Source organism: Oenanthe melanoleuca, chromosome 5 (assembly GCF_029582105.1).
Source record: "Oenanthe melanoleuca isolate GR-GAL-2019-014 chromosome 5, OMel1.0, whole genome shotgun sequence".
Taxonomy (NCBI): Eukaryota; Metazoa; Chordata; class Aves; order Passeriformes; family Muscicapidae; genus Oenanthe; species Oenanthe melanoleuca.
In genome coordinates this window covers 3,741,582-3,760,562 of record NC_079339.1, presented here as the reverse complement: position 1 = coordinate 3,760,562, position 18,981 = coordinate 3,741,582, and the positions used below count along the sequence as shown (strand labels likewise).

Sequence of the window (18,981 nt, the reverse complement as noted above, 5' to 3'; positions counted from 1 at the left end):
CACATCTCCAAGCTTTAGCAGAAGGAGGAATGGTTTCTAGGTTTTAAGAAGCCAGTGGTGTACTCTTAGTCTCAGACAACAGTGACACAAAAATCATGGGTAGCTGGACCTAGATACAAGATCATGGATAAGGCTCTCTTCCCTGTCCCAGCTAAAAGGGAGAAGGCAGCAAATTACCTTCAAAACCTGTAAATGAATGGGAAAAATCAACTCATTACCCACACAACATCAGTAGGATGAACCTGGCAGGATATTCAAGAGAAAGAAAAGAATGAGACACCTACACCATTTCTGACATCTAGAGGGACTAGGATAGGTTTACATGTGGCCCTCCCTTTGGATTTTCCATAACAATGAAATGCAAACAAACACTCTCTGACCAGCAAATCTTGGCAAAGAATATGTCCAGCCTTTTGAAAAGATATTTTAGAGACCTTGCCCTTGACTGACTCTTCCCACACACAAAGAATGAAATAAAGGGCAAATCACAGGAAATTAAATCAATCTTAAAGACATACAGTGCAAAAATATGCAGAAAAACTGTCAGAACTATCAACATGACTTAGAAGCCCACACTTCTTTTGAAAATTAAATTTAAATAACCTGAATGAAAGGGTTTATTGAAATGTCTGGAATGCCACTAAAATAAAGCACAGACAAGATCTTGCTTTGAATGACTTTTTACTATACCTCAGAAAGTTATTCAGGTTAAAAAATAAGATTCAAAGGGCCAGAAAAAAAAGTTAGCTAAATTAACTTAGGTAATTGTCAGAAATATGAGATGAGATATGCAGAGACACATCCAGAAAGTCTTTTGCTCCAAAACCTACCCTCTTCATGGAATACAATGGCTTCTCCAACAAATTGATACTCCACATTTTAATTTCCTACACTTTGTGTTCTCTCATGAGACCATCACATAAGAAAAGATGGTAACATTACCAAGAAAAGGCCAATAAATATTAAAAGCAATAGAAAATAAGTGAACTCTTTGCAGAAAAACTTCCAGGTTTTGTCTCTCTCAAACCTTGTAGGAATGACACCACATGAATCAGTGCCTGCCAACAGTGGCAAGAGCTGCTGTCATTTATGCAAACTACATTCTGCCTACCCACAAACACAACCTGTTAAGAAGCTTTGCTGGAAGTCAGCATTCACATACTCCTTCCTGTGACATGTCATTTCCTACATCTCCCCCCTTTAATTTTAAAACCACCACCAAGTTGCTCTAAAAAGAAACAAAGTGCTAGGCAGAGTCATACCTAGATCTAGGTAAAGCAATGTTGAAATGAGGAAATCAATACTGAAAAGAGAAAGTTTGTTTTACAAATGATTTTACAAGTTAGGCAAAATCCAGCTTGGAAGCAAACTCAATGTGATTCACTTACCTTACTATTTCCACTTGCTGGTTGTTTGAAAGTTCTGCAGTATTGTGATTTTCAGGAATGCTTGCTTGTTTTTCTTCATATTCTCTCAGTTTCTCCTTCAACATTAGGATCTAAACCAAAAGAAGCACATTTTAGTTGAAACACGTTTTTTGTTTCTTTTTCAAAAATTATCATTCTGTACTGATACTGAACAGCTTTACAAGTGGCAGCAGGTGATATTCCTCTCAGAAGACAAAATTTTCTTACTTCAAAATACATTAGAACCATATTACCTTATAGATTCTATCCCATAAACTATTTTTTATATTCAAAAGTTAACAGTTAACCTTTCAACCTCTTAAAAACAGATTTTTTACATACCTCTTTCTTTTGTTCACTGCAAATTTTAGCATACTGGCTTATGTGACTGTCCAAACTAACAATGTTGCTCTTCAACTGTAAAGAAACAAGTTAGAATTGAAAGGCAGCTCCATGTTTAAATCATAATAAACACACTGTGTATATGTACTACATAGTTACACATACACTATTTTATGAGGAAAGAGATTCATAAAATTCTGACTTGCACAACGAGAATGACTGCCAGCTTTTGCTGTCACCTTTTACACACCCATAGACAGGACACTTCCCTCAACAAACCAAGAATTTACATATGCAAGCACATTTTGCATTTATCTGATCAGTTTTACTATTTAAATGCCTATCATGTGCAGTTTATTCTAAAAGCTACCTTTAAGTAAGCAATAAATGGAAGTTACAGTGAACCCTGTATTACATAGAAATAATTGGGAGCTACAATAAAAAAGATAATGAAAAATAAAATTAAACAATAGAGTGCAGAAACAGGACATTGCAGCTTTTCATTTATCAAGACAATCTCACTGAGCTTCTTGACTCCAGCTGAATTCTACCTATACAAATTTGGACTTATTTTTGTACAACTGGTCAGAAACTTCTTTAATATACTTCACAGTTCTCTGAGAAAGTAATAGCAAGATACTAAAAAAGGATGTGAATTCTACCAGCTGAGGATTATTTCTAAATTTCATGCTCACAAAACAACTGTTTCAAACTGGCAGCATAATCTTATTAAGAGAGTGTCCTGGGGTGACTTGTGATGTTGAATTGTATCCTCATTCATCTGTTTAGCCCAGAAATGAGTTTTGTACCTTTAAGGCTGGATCTGAGAGTGAAGGGGGGGAAGGAGAAGCAGTGGAATGTCGGAGGCAATTGTTTTCAAAACACCGAGGTGGGAGTTTCATTGCTTCTGCTCCTGGACTGTGTCACCGTGGTGATCAGTGGGAAAGAGCTCCCCTTTGCTTTTAGTTAGTTTTTGACTAACTGAAGCAGAGAAGTTCCCTGGATGGTTTTTCTTTTTTTCCTGGAATTATTTGAACCTGCTCTGGACTAAGGGAGCACTAGGAGCTTGCACATGTAGCCCACTGGGGGCCTAGCCTGGGTAGTGGCATTTTCCAGCACTGGAGGGACTGAGAACAACCTGAGCCAAGCTACCACCCACAGGAGAGAGACTTTCTGAATTTATCCTCTCTTCAGAGCAGCAAGAGGTTTTGTTGTTTGGTATGGTTGATTTTTTTTTTTTTTTGTGCTGGGCATTGTTTTGCCTGTTGAATAAACAGGTTTTTCCACTTTTCTCCGAGGATATTTCTTCCAAAACTGGTTAGGGGAGGGGCCATTTGGGTTTGTTTCCTGGGGGGGAGGGACCCTTTGCCCTAAACCAAGACAGAGCTATGTTGATTTTAGGCCAGACTGAGGATCTACTATGTATCTGCTACACCTATCAGTCAGATAAGGAAGAGCTGACTGTAAAGAAAGAAGGTGGAACAAAATTGAAGACAAAAGAGAAGGAAAATCAAATATTCCAAAAGAAATTATTTTTCTCTTGATACTATGATTGTGCTTTGACAAGAGATCAATCAATACCAATATACTCACAGAAGACTTGATATCCTTGGCTCTGTTTGCATACTTCAGAGTATTATAGGTATCATCATAGAACAAGGAAGATGGGCTGACAGCAGCTATCATCACTGTCCGGCAGTTTCCTCCAAGAGAGTCTTTCAACAAACGAGTAAGCTTGCTGTTCCGGTAAGGAATGTGCCTCTTGCTCTAAAAACAGAGATATATATATTTATGGTTCTCTTAACTGTACTTGAAGTAAGAGTCTGCTTAGAATTTCAACAGTAACATAAAACATGACAAGCAGCCATGAAACTTCTCTTTGACATAAGTAATTTTTCTTTGAAATATCTATATATCTTACACATTTTAAGTCTCTTGGAACCCTTAACACCTTTACAACACATGTATTATCTGGGTCACTTTCTGATGTCTGGATATGTAACTCCTGGTTTTGTGATAGGGCAACTAACAGAAAAAGTAAGCTACATTAAACTATTTCCAGTTTACAAAATCATCCAGATTGGGAAGGACCTCTAAAATCCACCTAGTTCAATCCCTCTGCTCAGAGCAGGGCCAGCTAGAGTAAGATAGCAAGGACTATGCCCAGAAGGCTTTTGATTACCTTCAAGGATAGATTTCACAACTTTGCAGGCAACACAAATTTCATGGTACTAAGTTTGGTCACTAGGAACCCAATCCCACACCAAATAAATCAACATGATTCTTTCATATGTCTGTGGCACAGATATTAAACTCTACTTTCCCCCTCCATCAAGATGGCGATGAGGGCATACAGCATCAGGAAAGTAAATTAAATCTGATTTTCTCCTGGCATATTTGAAGCAGGAATTTGCTAGTTGAGCAGAAGGATGAAAAGAGTGTTATGTTAGACAATGGACTTATACAAATGTTCAGGAGATTTTGTGACTGTCCTACACAATTGTACCTATTCCTTGCCTTGAGCTAGTGAGCCAGACCAGAGACTGACTCACTGCTTTGAGCAGGGATGTGTATGGATGCATGTGAGATCCCAAAAGAACAACCTGTAAGAGGTACTGTTTTAGCCTATAAACGCTGCTTCCCCCTAAGATTTGAGGTTAATTGTAAGGTTATTCATGTACTCATGCAAGCTTCTCTATATATGCTTGATTTTGAAGAAATCAAAGCAAGAAAAGAAGAAATCAAGGTAAGAAAAGCAGGTACCATTCATCTTTTACACTATCCTTAGGCAGCTGCACATTGTTGTTAATTCCCTCTCATTGGGACTGTCTCTCAGCTCTCACAGATATAATGGTGGAAACCCTTAACACAGACATACCTTTGGATCTGCCAGTGCATTGATGACATTTCCAAGAGCCAGCAGGGACCGGTTAATATTTGTTCCCTCTACAAAACGAGCCCCCTTGGCACTTGTTGCATTGGCACGCTCAGATCCTGCCAGGTCAATGAGACACATTTTGGCAATACGAATATTTTGATTAATGCTAGCTGTTTTATCTTGCTGCCGCAGGTAAATCTACAAGGAAAAAAAAAAGAAAATAATTAACAAGTAACCACTAACCAAAGAGATGTATAGGGATAAACCAGGAAAAGGCTGATTCAGTGATTTAGATTTAATTTTATCTCCCATTAATAGGAAACAATACTCATTTACTGCTGTGAAAATACACTCCAGGACCTTTTCAAATGAGATGCCTCCTGAAGCCATTCATTCCCCTTCACCCCATCTTTCCTGGAATTTTCATAGAATAAAGAACTAAACGTTTCTGCTTCCTTCTGCTGTTGAAGGCATTCTTTCTCAGGTCTATAAGGAAGTAGGCAAAGCATGAATATACAGCCAGTAAGAAGAACCAAAGCTATCCTTAGATGGCTTTGTACTTTTTCAGTATACATTTCCCCTTCTTTTGTGTTGAGTGCCTTGCCATTTAATATGGCTAATGGTTACTGATTCATGAATGCCCTTCTGGACAGTGAATTAGGAAAGAGCTGCCATGAATATAAGGTGACTAGTAAAGACAGCATCTCACTGCTTCTGTAGTTTTAAGCTTTGTGCATGAGAAACTAAGTCTTCACAGCACCTTGTAACAGAAAAGATTGACAAGTATTGTGAATGAACAAAATAAAATTCTTATGACTTGCCATGAAATGTAAATCTATTTCAAACAGACATGTTTCTATATCAAAAAGTACAACTAAGTTCAGTTGTACTGTTTCCAGTATAACAGACAAAAAAAAAAAAAAAAAAAGAAAAAAGAACCTCAGGCTAGGAACACACTACCAGAGCAACACAGTAACAACCATTAATGAAGTAGAGAAAGGTAAAGTGACAGCCAAACTATGTTGTATGACTCAAGCTTTTGTAAAGATTCAAAAGATACAGGAAATACCCCAAAGCAGAACACTCTCAATAGAACAGTGTGGCAATTCAGATTTTCCTCTCAGAGGCAGTAATTGCCTGACCCAGATAGATTTTTCAAACATAAGACATACAGTACAGTAAGGCTAAACTTGCATCTCAAAAATCAGCTCAGAATGTCCTGGGCCAAGACTTAACAATTTCTGAGTTAGTTTAAGAAAATATCCTGCTCCCATAAAGTTAAGGGGAAAAGCCAAAAATAACATCTCTACAAAAAAGCAACTCTTAAAATAAAAGAAACATTAAAAATAAAGAGCAATCATGACAGCACAGGGGATTTCTCATCACTTATATCTCTGGAAACAAAGACAATTCTATCATGCAGAATGTCACAGAGTTGGGGACATATATGAGAAACTGAAGTGAGTTATTTAACTGCTTACCACTTTTAGAAGTGTACTGAGAAAAAGCCTGCCAGATAATAGAATCCAGAGCTTTTTCCTAAATAAAGGTAAGCAAGATAGGATATCCCAGCCCAGCAAACAAACAAACAGAAACCAGTACTTCACTGACCTGCCTGTAGCACTGTGGCTTGAGCCTTTCTAAAGACAGCACACACACACAACAAGGCAGATCTCAACCCAATCAACTTTAAAAGAAGTGTTTGTGCAGTCATGTAAAATGCACTACAAGGGAAGGCCTAAGGGGAAATTAAAGCAGGAAGCACAATTTCAAACATAAGTTTAAGGTATGTAGGAAAACAGATCTTAGAGGGACAATGACTTTGTTCCATATTTAGAAGCTGTTTTTTTAAACTTTGCTATAGTTATTTAGTATTGTCTAAGTCTGCAGATACTTAAGAAGTTCCCAACAGTTAAGTGCTCTGATGCAAGGACCAGAATCAAATGTATTTTAACATTTTTTGCAGTATGTAACAGCAAACAGAAAAAAAAAAGACATTGCTGATAACAGGATTAGTTCTTAAATATCACAGGTGGTATTTAAAAAAAGAAGTCAGAAGAATAAGGCAGTGTAGCTAACCCTAGAAATCTTTGGAGAAGTCTTAAGTTTTAGCATATTTGTACAACTCATTCAAAACTAATTTCTGAAAACTAAGAATCATCATTTCAATTTTCTAAAACTTGATCTATACCAGAATATTAGTAAATAACTTGATTGTAAAATTAACATTAACCAACAAAGCAAAATAAGAAAGTGCTACTTGATATTCTTAGTTTATAGTCAGACATAACTGCATTCTGTAAATTATTTTTCCCAGAGAAATGCTAAGCAACATCATGAAAACAGAAAACATTAAAAGAACCATTAATAACTTTCAGTTTATAAGATTACAATATGGAAGTCTATTAAAGTTTAAATTACTCTTTTACATAAAAGCTACTTCTAAGAAATAAAAGTTAAGAATGTGTAAGTACATATTTTATATGCAATAAATTCAAACAATTGGAATTAGAGATCTTTCCATTGAATTCATTTCTCTGAACATAAACACTAAGAACCACTACATAATTCCAAGGAGTAATGAGTCAACAAGAAGAGTAAACTGAAAAACTTCAATTCCTCTTCCCCAAACTAAAGTTCAATACATTTAAAAAGTAAAAGCTTCCACTGTACCCAACTTGAAAGCACAGCTGCTCCTCCAGCACTGCCCACCGTTTATTGGCTCTATCTCACCTGAAAGACAGCGTGGGAGCGGGAAGAGGAGGCATTCACATCTGTGGGGTGCTGCGTTCGATTTTTATTCCCATAGTCCAACATCTGAAGGATTTCCTCAGCTGATTTAGGCTTTAAGAGTAGAGCACAAGACAAATGCAAGTTTCTTTTCTTTTCCATCAACTATAGGAACACACTAATTCTAAAATACATTTACATTAACATTAATTTGAAAAAAAAAAAAAAACTTAAAATTTTAGCTACCTAGAAGTAAGAGAAACTTCCTATTTGAAACGGAGGCTCCTCAAACAAATATTCTCAGCTAAAAAAGCATTAAGGTATGAATTTAAACAAATCTGAAAGATTCTCCATGGTTAGTATCAGCCTCTTTTAAGAATGTCTGGACTTAAATTAGTATGTCACTATTTAATGCATTAGTACAAGAAAATTTTTTTCCTCACAAGACTCAGGGTTTGGGAACAAGGATGTTCACAGAGCTAGCCAAACTTAGAATATTGTTTCCTGCCATGGCATGTAACATACAAAAGAAAGCTGCAAGAAAATAGGTCCCCAGGAATTGATTTTGAGATTGGAAAACTAGGTTCTATCACTGACCTTACCAAAGAATTGCTGTGTTAGTCCAGAAAACTAATTTAACATGGAACTTTTCAGACAAAAACAGCAGTGTAGAGCACTCCAAGATGGTAATGAAGGCAATGCCAAGATATTTTAGCCAAAAAAGAAAGCTTCCAAGCATCCATCTACTGGATGACCCTCAAAACTAATGGCACCCTTTTGATAACAAGGACTGAATGCTGCTATATTTGCATTCAATAAGACCAGCAGGTTTTCTCCACAATGTACTTTTAGCTAATTCTTTAGATTTGTAAGTTACTGGTGTTTAGAGCCAGAAAACAGCCCACCAGGAAAATACCAAATTCCATCCAACTCTCAGAACAATGGGAACATTTCTCAAATATCTCAAGTACATTTTAAGTTTCCATAGGTGTTTACATACCTGATGCAATGTCAGACCCTGAACTACCACCCCTTGCTGGCCATCTTCACGAACAGCCAGAGGTCCAGATTTGACCAGCAGATCACGGATCTGTTCATTGTAAACCTTTGAAAGGGAATTCAAAAGACTTTATTAAAATATCCTCCCATAGTTGACAGAATTAAATAAACCAATCACCAGTCTTTTTTAATATTCCTTTAAGACAAAGTAGTGAATTCATGCCATAATTTTTTTGTTTTTCCTATACTGAGTTTATAGTATTCCATTCACATGATTTCTTTTTAGATTTTAGAAATGAATAATTCTTTCTAGTAAATAATCTTCATTCTTTATTGAAAAAAAAAATACTCTTTTTAAAAAAACAGTTTTGCAACAAGCATGGATCCAAATCTTTTTTTTTCCTCCATTGTACATCACAATCCATACTTCAGTGATATTTCTTAGTTCAAACCTACTTGTTACGATTATTTAAATGTCTTCTTTCTTGGTCTGTGAAAGCAGCTGGCAATGCAAGCTTTCCCCATCTCCTTCTACCCCTCCCAAATACCAACCAGAGTCCATTAAGACTTTGAGAGAGCTAAAAAGATAACCATTTTACTAGCACTGCTCAGCAGAAGTGCCAAAACATTTACCTGTAAAAACAGAAGAGCATTTTGTTGTGCTTTACCACAGTGCTTAGAGATGCTACTGAGAAGTCCTAAAATATTACTCTGAAATTCTATTTTCTTGTGCACATCAACGGATGCTCAGAGGCATGTAATTCAAATTATGAACATCCAGTTCACGTTATAGATATGATATAGATAATATAAATGTATTAGAAGGGGTGGCTGTTTTTGGGCAGCCTTCTGTAAAACAGTAACAGGTGCCTAGGAACACCAAGTCTGCAGAGCACAACACACTTCTACTCCTATAAGGACACATTTTGTCAAGCCCCAGAAAGGACCAGAATAAAGCAAAACCAGCTTGTCTTTATTTATAAAATATAACTTATTGAAAGTCCTGTACCAAATACAGGAACTCACCTCTAAATAAGAGACAGCAACATCACATGTTTTATCTTCTTTGATTTGATCCATGCATTTGTAAAGTGTCATCATAGTTAAATACATGACTCCAGGATCTTCAGGAGAACCTAACATTGTATGAGTCTTTCCAGCTCCTGTTGCACCATATGCAAGCACTGAATTTTCCCAAAAAAACCCAAAGTGAAAACATGTAATTTATTTTTAAGCTAATCAGGAACAAGTCAAGTCAAGTAAACATTCACAGACCTCTGTTATTCTGCACAACTGTCTCATAAATGGTTCAAGTTTCTTACTTAGGCTTTACTTTTCACATCTATAATTAGAGAGAGATGTTTCAAAGCAACATTTCTGAATTTTCAGTTCAAAATCCATTCACTGATACGTTACATGAAAATATTTTCTTACTCTCATAACCCTAAGCTATCAACTTGTTGCTGATATGCATTTCATTTCCTTATCACATTCCAGCAGCCAATTAAAAAACCCCAAGACCTTGAAGAGTTGATAAAGCAGGTGACACAAGTCACTCTCAGTGAGTTGTACAAGACAACACTCCTCACAACCACACTCTCAGTGACACAACTGCTTCTGCCTGAATAACTCTAGAGGACTCCTGTCAGCACATATATTCCAGACAATATTCCCAAGTCTATTACAGCCTTAACACAAGCTTATTTTTAAAATAGAGTGGAGCTATCCTAACTTCAATATGCTAAAACGTCAGCCTTTTATATCTATGAATTAAACCACACTGTTTTCTTTCTATCTCAGGCTTTTTTAATACCTCTGCAGCCACTGGACAGAATGGTAGAAACTTTGAGAAAAATCACTGAAGCTTTTTAATTAAAGATAAATAGCAAAGTTACCTGTACAGTTATATCCATTTAGGAAGCCATCAATCAGATTTTTGGTAGTATGCTCAAAAACTTCCAACTGGGATGAACTGTCATCAAAAATGGCATCAAACATGAATTTAAGATCTTTCCTTTGTCTTTTGTTAATATCCCTGTGGGTCACTCTCTTCCTGTTAAAGAAGCTGACTTCTTCCTCCTTGGGATCAAAGACCAGCACATGCCGGTCAATGACACGGACAACCCTGCTGAAGCCGCCGTGTTTTTCCTTCTGGGTCTCCGGACGGACACGGACTACCACTTTCACATGGCTGCAGACATCTTCTTCCTTAGCAGCAGTCATCCCTTCCGCTCCCCAGCTTCGCTTCCAACACTCTCAGATCCAAGAGCTGAATTGTTTCTGCAATCGACAGCATAGGTTTTCTTTGCAATATAACAATTTTCACTCTTTCAAACACTTCACACATTTGGCCAGGCACCCATGACTATTCAATGTACCGCCCCAAAGCGGTGAGACTTTGGGAAACACTGTAACCGGCCTCAAAACATGACTTAATTCAGCACAGCTTTCAGAAAGCCAATTCGCACCTCTCCCTCTACAACAGGCCAAGCTTTCAGATGACACCACGTTTCCATAGAGTAAAGCGAGTAGTTTTTTTGTTCTTCAGCAGAAAGAGGAGCCGCCTACATTGCTCTCCCTGGATCATTGAAATAGTCACGTTTAAGGAGAGTTAAAGCGGGATTTACGTTAACGTGCCTCGCATGGGATGCGGTAACCGATACCAAACCGGAATTTCCTTTAAATAGCCCATTTTTGCTAACAACGGGCTGTTCGGTTACCCTCAAAAGCGGACAGTAACCTACACAGCAAAGGAATTTCCTTTAAATAACCCATTTTGGCTAACAGCTGGCTGTTCACCCAGCTTAAAAGCGGACAGTAACCTACACAGCAAAGGCTCTCAGCGGCCTTTAGCCGCTCCGGGGCCAGCTCGCCCTCTCTAAGCCGAGCCGCCTCCCAGACCCGGCTCCCACCCCACGGCACACGGCTCTTCCTCAGGGCTCCACGCTCGGCCCTATGGCCGGAGAATTCCCTCCTATACCCGCCGCAGAGGCGCCTGCCCCGGCACCCACCTTCCGAGCCGTGCCCTCGGCCGTCCCCGGGCTCACGCACCGAGCCGAGCCCTCAGCTGTCCCCGAGCTCGCCCCCCGAGCCGTGCCGAGCCCTCAGCTGTCCCCGAGCTCGCTCCCCGAGCCCTCAGCCGTCCCCGAGCGCGCCCCCCGAGCCCTCACGCACGGGCCGCGGCCGCACCAACCGCCATCCGCCGTTCGCCGAATTCAAACGCACGCACGCAGCCCTCCTCGCCTCCCGATTGGCTGCGCCCCGTGACGTCAGCAGAGCGCCGGCGCCGGCGGTGAGTGCGTGGGGCCGGGCGCGCGGCGGCGCCTGAGGGGAGGCCGCGGGTGCGGAGGGACGGGAAGGAGGGACGGGAAAAAGAGAAGGGAAGGAGGGAGGGAGGGAGGGAAGGAAGAGGAGCACGGCCGGGGCTGTCGGGCGGGCGAGCGGGCGGCTTTGGCTCCTCTTCGTCCCGCCCGTGGCAGGGCCTGCCGCGGACCGGGGTGCGGGCTGCTGTCGCTTCTCCGGTCGCCTCTGATAAAAGTGTTGAGGGGTAGAATGTTTGTCCTTGCTGCCTTTACCTTCTGCTTTAGGGCGAGTCCCGATCTTGAGGCGGCAGCCTGTAGTCGTGCCTGAGTGTCCCTCTAGGATTGCGCTGTTATAAAATACACTTTCTGCTCACTCGGAAGGAAAAGGTCTCCAGTTGTATAAAGCGAGGGTGGTTGTGAGCACGGCGTGTCCCTCGTGTGTGTTCAGCACGCGTCTGGGGCTCGGAGCAGTGTGGGTAGGATGATGTTTAACTTGCTTTAACATTTCCTGGTTTAACCCCAGCCCCAGAGAGCCGCTCCTCACTCCCTCACCAGTGGGACTGGGAGAGAAGGGGAAGGGTAAAAAGGCAGAAAACTCGTGGGCTGAGATACAGATAATATATTAGGTAGATCAAAAGCTGTGCAGACAAGCGAAGCAAAATAAGGAATTAGTTCACTGCTTCCCATGGGCAGACGAGTTCAGCTGTCTCCAGGGAGAGCAGGGCCCTACCACAGGCAATGGTTACTTGGGAAGGAAAATGCCATCACTGCAAACATCATCTTCCACTTTCTCTATGGAGCATGATGTCATTTGGTCTGGAATGTCCCTTCAGTGCATTTGGTCACCTGCCCTAGCTGTGTCTCCTCCCTGCTCTGTTCAGCAAAATTCTAAACCGCAGCCCCATATTCGCTCCAAATTAACTCCACCCCAGGCAAAACCAGCACAGCATGCCATGGATAATAGATGTTTTCTGTAGATACACTATGGTTTGTTGCAAAACCTCACATCTGTGTGTCTATTCAAAGTTGGAGTGATGCACACTTTCAGATTTAAGGTGGAGGACTTACTGCCCAGCTGAAGCCTAAATTATCAGCAGAGTAACTTTTTCAGCATATTCTTAAGCAAGAAAGATTGGTAGCTTCTGGCAAGGTAAATTCAAGGAAAGCATGTATTAAAATCTGATAGTGAAAAGAATCTGCCTGTTGCTTGAACATGGTGAATTTGTAGATAATCTTGAGAGTTCTGAAAACATTTTGCTGATACAACATATCTATAAAGCTGCCCAACTTGGAATGTGTATAGCTTTGCCTATAGCATTTCTGCTTTGTTACTTAAAACAAATACACTATTTCAAATACTTGTTTGAAAGTAATTCCCAACATCTACTGCTCTTCTAGGTTGATCAACTCCAAAATGTTATCTCAAAATCTGTGCCAAGTTTGCAAATGTTTGTTTCTGTGTAACATGAAACTGAATTCAGTAAATGTGGCTGGTTTGGCCAGAAGGATCCATTCTTCATCAAAAAAGCTTTCTGACTCTGAGTCAAAGGAGCAAACTGTCCAGAAATGTGAAACTGAAGAGTTGCCTCAAAGTACAGAAAACAATAATTTTGGAAGATTGCACATACCAGTGATGCTGGAGGAGGTTATTAATTGTTTATCCCCTCAGCCAGGTCAGGTAAGTTAAATGATTAATAAACATTTGTGATCCATTAACAATCCAGCAGAAAAATTTGTGGAGTGTAGGAATAGCTTTTATTTAGAGGAATAAAGGGATGCTCTTAAACAATCAGTTGGACCTTTGAATTGTTTTGAAGTTCAAGTTAAATCTCTGTATTCAAACTAATAAAATTCTGGTGTCTGTGTGCCTGAATCCTCAAGCAGGTGGTATTTATTAAAACTCCCATATTTGACTCTTCTGTTGCTTTTGTGCTTGTCTTTCTGAATTGCACTTGTGTATTCTTAAGGTTATGTTCATTACTCATAGTGCTGGGGAGTTCTCATGTATGGTTATCAGTTTTTGAAGAGCCTTCTTCCTCTTGTGTGAGAGGTAATAAGTTTGTAGGTTTTAAAGATTGTTCAGCCTCATTAGCATGGAACTAATTCAAGCCTTCTTATTTGGGTATGGTACTGTAAGTGGTTTGTTTTTGGTATCTGGGGTAGTTCAGGTCTCTATTTATATATCTACATTGCATGTATAGTCCAAGTATATGGTTACACACATCCTTGAAAAAGATCCACAGTGAAATGTTTTTTGTCTGGGTGGTCTTAGTATTAATTTAAAAGGATTTTTAAAATAATGTAAATTCTTCAATAACATTCACATTTCAGATATTTTCATCTGTGATTTTAGTGCTTATTTTAGCTTCCTACAGTCTTACAAATTCAGGCTTATCAATGTGTAAAGGCTGAAACAATAGGTAAAAAAGAAAGGTCAAAGTGTGTGTATGTTTTTATTTTTATTTGAAAACAGCATGATCCAACAGTGGCAAGGTGATACAGCAAGTCTGAGGTGGAGCCAGTGATCAAAAATTTGCACTCAAATCTTGTGTTTCATTGTGCATCATTTTAAGTCTTTGAAGAAGCAGCAAAAATGCAAATAGTGTTGATACACATTAGCATACACATTAGCATACACATTGCTCTTGCATGTGTTCCACTGTTGAAGAAACCCAAATTAGAGAAATACATAAGGAACTTGGAGTTCAGATTTTATTCTGATGTCAGAACTATGATGACATTTTCACACATTAAATGAACATATAAGCTGTGATACACTGTGAAATATTTTTCCCAGTTGTGTAAGTTTTTACTTAGATAAGAAGAGCCCAGTGACGTCAGTGTTCATTGAACTCTCTTTATTGATGTGGGAAACCTTACGTGGCAACAGAACTTGTAAAAGAAAGTGTTTAAAGTTATGAACTGCACAGAGTAACTGTTACTGCCCCTGAAGACTTTTTCTAATTTAAATATTTATGAATGTAAAATAGCTTATTGCTGGGTGGGATTTTTTCAGGTCTGTGTCTGAATGGTTTTCCAGATTCCTAGGCTAGTACTGAACCACTAATGACTGCTATAAGAGAGCCCAGGTGTGTTCACCTGAGAGAGGAGCATTTATAATACTGCTAACCTGTTCAGCATGACTGAAACGGGAAACTGTTCAGCACTTCCACTTTTCATTTTCTGTATGTATTTACAGCACTTTCTGAAGCTTTGAAAAATCAGTAATGTGCAAAAGGATGCAGTGTGTCAACTGAGTTTTGCTGGTATAAGTGAAATTTTGAACACAGGTTGAGATAGTTTCTCCCTAACCTGAGTGGTGGTAATCAGTTTGTCTTAACATGGATGCCAACTGGGAGCGTCATATAAATTTATATTTTGAAGATTATAGTCATGACAAGAAGTCTATAAGCACTTTATTTTGTGGGCAGGAAAGGTAGTGCTGGGATCTTGAATTTAGTTTTTCTGCTTTATTCTCTCCTACGCACATAAAGATTTCCTTTCCTCGGCTTTAATAGAGTTATATTATTTGTTATAAAATAGCTGATTTGGGCCTGTATTTCTTCTTGTGTCCTAAGACAAGAAGTTACCAATATAAAAAAGAATCTAATTAGAAAGATGATGTTCTCCCTATAGTTATGGTCACTGAATGGGATTTTCATTTTACTTATAGAGGTTCTTACGAAAATAAATGTTACTTAAGAGTGAGTCACCGCTGAGATAAAGATGTTAGTGCCCTCCCACTGAATATTCTTGTTGACTGTCTCCTCTGGGGAATCTGTTTGTCAGGAGTTTGAGCAATAATACTTCCATTTATCTTTGAATCTTCTTTTATTGCCTTGTTTCACAAAGTCCCTGTAGTAGTCCTATCTTTGAAGCAAAGACTACAAATTAGTTTTTGCTAATCTACCTCGCTTCTCAATGAAAAGTCTGATGCACTAAGTCCACACATTAGTAATTTCCTCTTTAAGTTTACTGTATTGATTACACTGCATTTTAATCTTCTCAGTCCAGGAGTTTTGTTTGCAAATATCTGACCAATGTTTTTGCAGTTGTCTGGACAATTCTCTGTCCTCATAAAGAACTAAACATATTTTGAATCAATGTTTGGACATCCAGAAGCATGATGTTTCTCTAGTTTTCAGCCTGCTTTTTCCTCGTTTTTTCCTTTGCAATGGTCATTTTCCTTTTAACTAGAGATATGGATCTTTTCCACATACTGTGGCTATAATGCTAAGTAAAATAATTTCAATAGCAGTGAGTTCTAGTATGAATGCAGAAGGATGAAAATCTGAAATTTAACCGTTCTTATGAGAATCTTAAAGATTTTTGATTTGCAAAGCTCTAGGAAATGGTAGTGCTTCAGCAACAACAAGTACTTCTATATATAATATTTTATATATTACTTATATATTATTTATATATTCCACCTAGAAGAAAAACAAATATTATGTCCTACTCAGATTTTATGGGGAAGCCTGTAGTCTGATGACATCTGTGGTTTTGTATGATTGATTTTATCCATTGTTGAGTATGATCTAGAAGAGACTATAATGGAGATACTGTAAGCTCTGCTAGTTTTATTTGGTTTATGATAGTTTTAGAAAATTTTTTCTTTTAGCATCTGTAAATTAAATGGTAGGTGGTCAAACTTGTGGTGAGAAATAATGAATGAGACCTTTCCATTTTCCTCAATGTTTAAGTGGTTCATCAGAAGCAGTTAATAGTAGGTGATTTTTTATCTCATTATGTTAATTTTTTGAAAAAAAAAGAAGGCAGTTAATTTTCCCCAGAGACATCCTGTCTGACATCATCTTGAGTCAGCTGGGGCTTACTGTGGGTATTTCCCTTTTGATTCTTCATAATGTTATTCAGATTTTTTTTTTTTTGCTATTTGGCATTCATTGAAGGAGGTATTCTCTTTGTCTTGGAAATCATGTGTTATACTTAGTTTCTAGAAAGAGACAAGTATTTCCTGAAGACATGCAGATTAGCTGTGAGCTTTCCTTTCACTCTTTCAGGTACATACTGCTTTGTTTTCAGGATAGTTACTGTTTTCACACATCCAAACATCAAATGATTCTTTTTCAGAAGGAGTTTGGGCATGGATTTCTAAAATAACAGGGAGTATAGGACATTGTTTTGTTGTGAGTGAAGTGCTGCTGGAGCTCTGGGGTTCAAGTTTGAAGACAGTAGCTTTTCACCTCCTGGAGGTTCTGTTGCTGCTGTTGGATGCTGATCTGGAGCATGGTTGTTTCCTTCCTTTTCTGCAGAGTTAGTCAAGTAATAGATGACCCTTGAAGGGAGCTGAGGTAGGCTGCTGGAGTGAGAAAGATTCAGTTTTGAAATTGTTGTCTTAGTTTCTGTGTATTCTTCTCCATACATCAGTATTCTCTTTCTGCCTTGTACTGAGTATAAATGCTTTAAGGCAAAAATAACCTTTTTCTGTACAGCACCCTGCAGAGGGGACTTCTGTTTTGTGACAAAGGTTTCCAAGTGTTGTGTTATATAAATAGTTACATGTCTGTGCTGGTGAGCAGGATTCTTAGCACTGTACCTCCAAAGCCATCTGCAAATCATTTATAATTGGAATGACCCGTTTATACTAGAGGTTCTCAAAACTGAAGTTTTCTGCAGGGTGTCCAAAATAAAGAGGAATGGAAAAGAGATCTGGAAAAATTAATTCTGAGTTCTCAAGTTGTATGAGTTTTTTTGCAGAATGCAGCCAAAATGCCACGTTTGGAAGGGAATATTAGTTACATGATGAGATAACTAATGAAATACTTGTTTTGGAAAAGCACTACACACACATGGACATAGTAGAAGATTTATTGTTTTAGCCTGTTTTTCACTGGACTTGTAAAATAAATAAGTTTACATAGAACGATTGATTTGCATAATGTTCTTTATTGTGGAAACAACTTTTTTTTTTGGGAAGCATGCTGAAAATATCTTTCCATATGCAAATTTTATGGCTAATTTTTCTCTGTCAGCAGCACAGTGAGCTTTGTAGTGATTGTTGTAAAAAAGGAAGATAAAGAAACCTGTGAGAGTCAATAAATTAATATAGAGTAATTCTGAAAATACTCTGGGAATTACAGAACACACTTTTTTCCCATGGTATTTGAGTGTTACTGGGGCATATTGAGAGTTGTTTCAGTTGATCATGCAGTTCCTGTGTATTTTTTCTGTCACTCTTATCTTGCCTGATGTCCTGGCTGCACATATTGTAAATTTACAGAAGAGGCTAGCCAGACTTCAGATCACAGCTGTGTGTGGAAGTGTGTAATAAAATGCATTGAATGTGTATATATGCAAAGTACATTTATTTTTGAATGTATCTACTAGGGAACTAGTTAAATGGATTCTCATCAGATAGCACTGTTTAAAATACTTGGCTAAAATCATACTTCAAGAGGGATGATTTTAGTGAAGCTAGCATTTGAAGTTAGTGCATAAAAATGGAAAACATTTTCAAAACAGTTTTGGCTAAGATACGTGAAAGATAGCACTTCAAATGTTTATTGTTACTTTAAATAATAACATTGTCTGGTTTTACAATGGCAGTGGACATGCAGATTGGAGAAGCAGACCCCATTTACCTATGGTCCTTACAACCAATTGCTCTCTGCTGTGACCTGCAGTTGAATAAAATGTAGTAAGGTAGAAGGAATATTTAACAACAAAATGTTATACATGTTTTACAGTATGTGCATCTGTGTGTTCCATCACAAGATGGGAGAGAAAAGAAGGAAACTGGGAAGAAAACAGGACAGGAGGTGATACTCATTAACAGCTTGCCAGTAGAGGAGACAGAGAAAGTCACTCTTCAATTGTCTTCTTGTTTTGCTGACTTCTGTAGTAGGCCCTCCAAAAATACAGGGAGCTTAAATTCCTTATTGACAGATGACTGAAAACACGTGTGATTTATTTGAGAGCACTGCATAACTCTTCTCTGTTTTCAAGCTGGTACTCCTGAGTGATTGGACTGTGGTACCAGGAAATGAAAAATATCAGTGAATTTGGATCTGAATGATATGAATTGAGGGATGGTGAAAAAGTCCCTTCAGATTTTACTTTTTTTCTCCTTCAAGAATTAGGTCTTTAGACAGAAAATAACTAGAATACTTGGATGAGAGGAAGGGTAAGTTGATGTCTGGGAAAGAATCTTCAGGTTGTAGTTGTTGCACATCTGCCTGAACTCCTCATTTTCCCACCTGCACCATGGCTCTCTGAGGGCATATTTAATGTTACCAGCAGCCACAAGCAGAAGACCTCTCACCTCTAACTTTGTTCTGCATCTGTCTCTGCAGCAGTAGAGGAA

General features: G+C 38.5%; 2 protein-coding genes across 4 annotated transcripts in view; one reads left to right on the top strand and one right to left on the bottom strand.

Moving 5' to 3' along the window:
- KIF18A (kinesin family member 18A) overlaps positions 1–11,580 on the bottom strand; it is a 30,054-nt gene extending 18,474 nt beyond the window's left edge. The window contains exons 1-9 of one of the 2 annotated variants that reach the window (XM_056493250.1): positions 11,530–11,580; positions 10,251–10,635; positions 9,382–9,539; positions 8,357–8,461; positions 7,360–7,470; positions 4,627–4,824; positions 3,342–3,515; positions 1,749–1,823; positions 1,389–1,498 (exon numbers count right to left, since the gene is read on the bottom strand). In XM_056493250.1, coding sequence (XP_056349225.1) covers positions 1,389–1,498; positions 1,749–1,823; positions 3,342–3,515; positions 4,627–4,824; positions 7,360–7,470; positions 8,357–8,461; positions 9,382–9,539; positions 10,251–10,578 — 1,259 coding nt within the window. In that variant the 5' untranslated portion in view covers positions 10,579–10,635; positions 11,530–11,580. Of the gene's footprint in view, positions 1–1,388; positions 1,499–1,748; positions 1,824–3,341; positions 3,516–4,626; positions 4,825–7,359; positions 7,471–8,356; positions 8,462–9,381; positions 9,540–10,250; positions 10,636–11,366 lie in introns of both variants that reach the window. The other variant, XM_056493251.1, reaches the window with a different exon arrangement.
- Positions 11,581–11,626: 46 nt separating this feature from the next.
- Positions 11,627–18,981, top strand: part of METTL15 (methyltransferase 15, mitochondrial 12S rRNA N4-cytidine) — a 78,082-nt gene continuing 70,727 nt past the window's right edge. The window contains exons 1-2 of one of the 2 annotated variants that reach the window (XM_056493254.1): positions 11,627–11,647; positions 13,056–13,335. In XM_056493254.1, the coding sequence (XP_056349229.1) occupies positions 13,072–13,335 (264 nt within the window). In that variant the 5' untranslated portion in view covers positions 11,627–11,647; positions 13,056–13,071. Of the gene's footprint in view, positions 11,697–13,055; positions 13,336–18,981 lie in introns of both variants that reach the window. The other variant, XM_056493252.1, reaches the window with a different exon arrangement.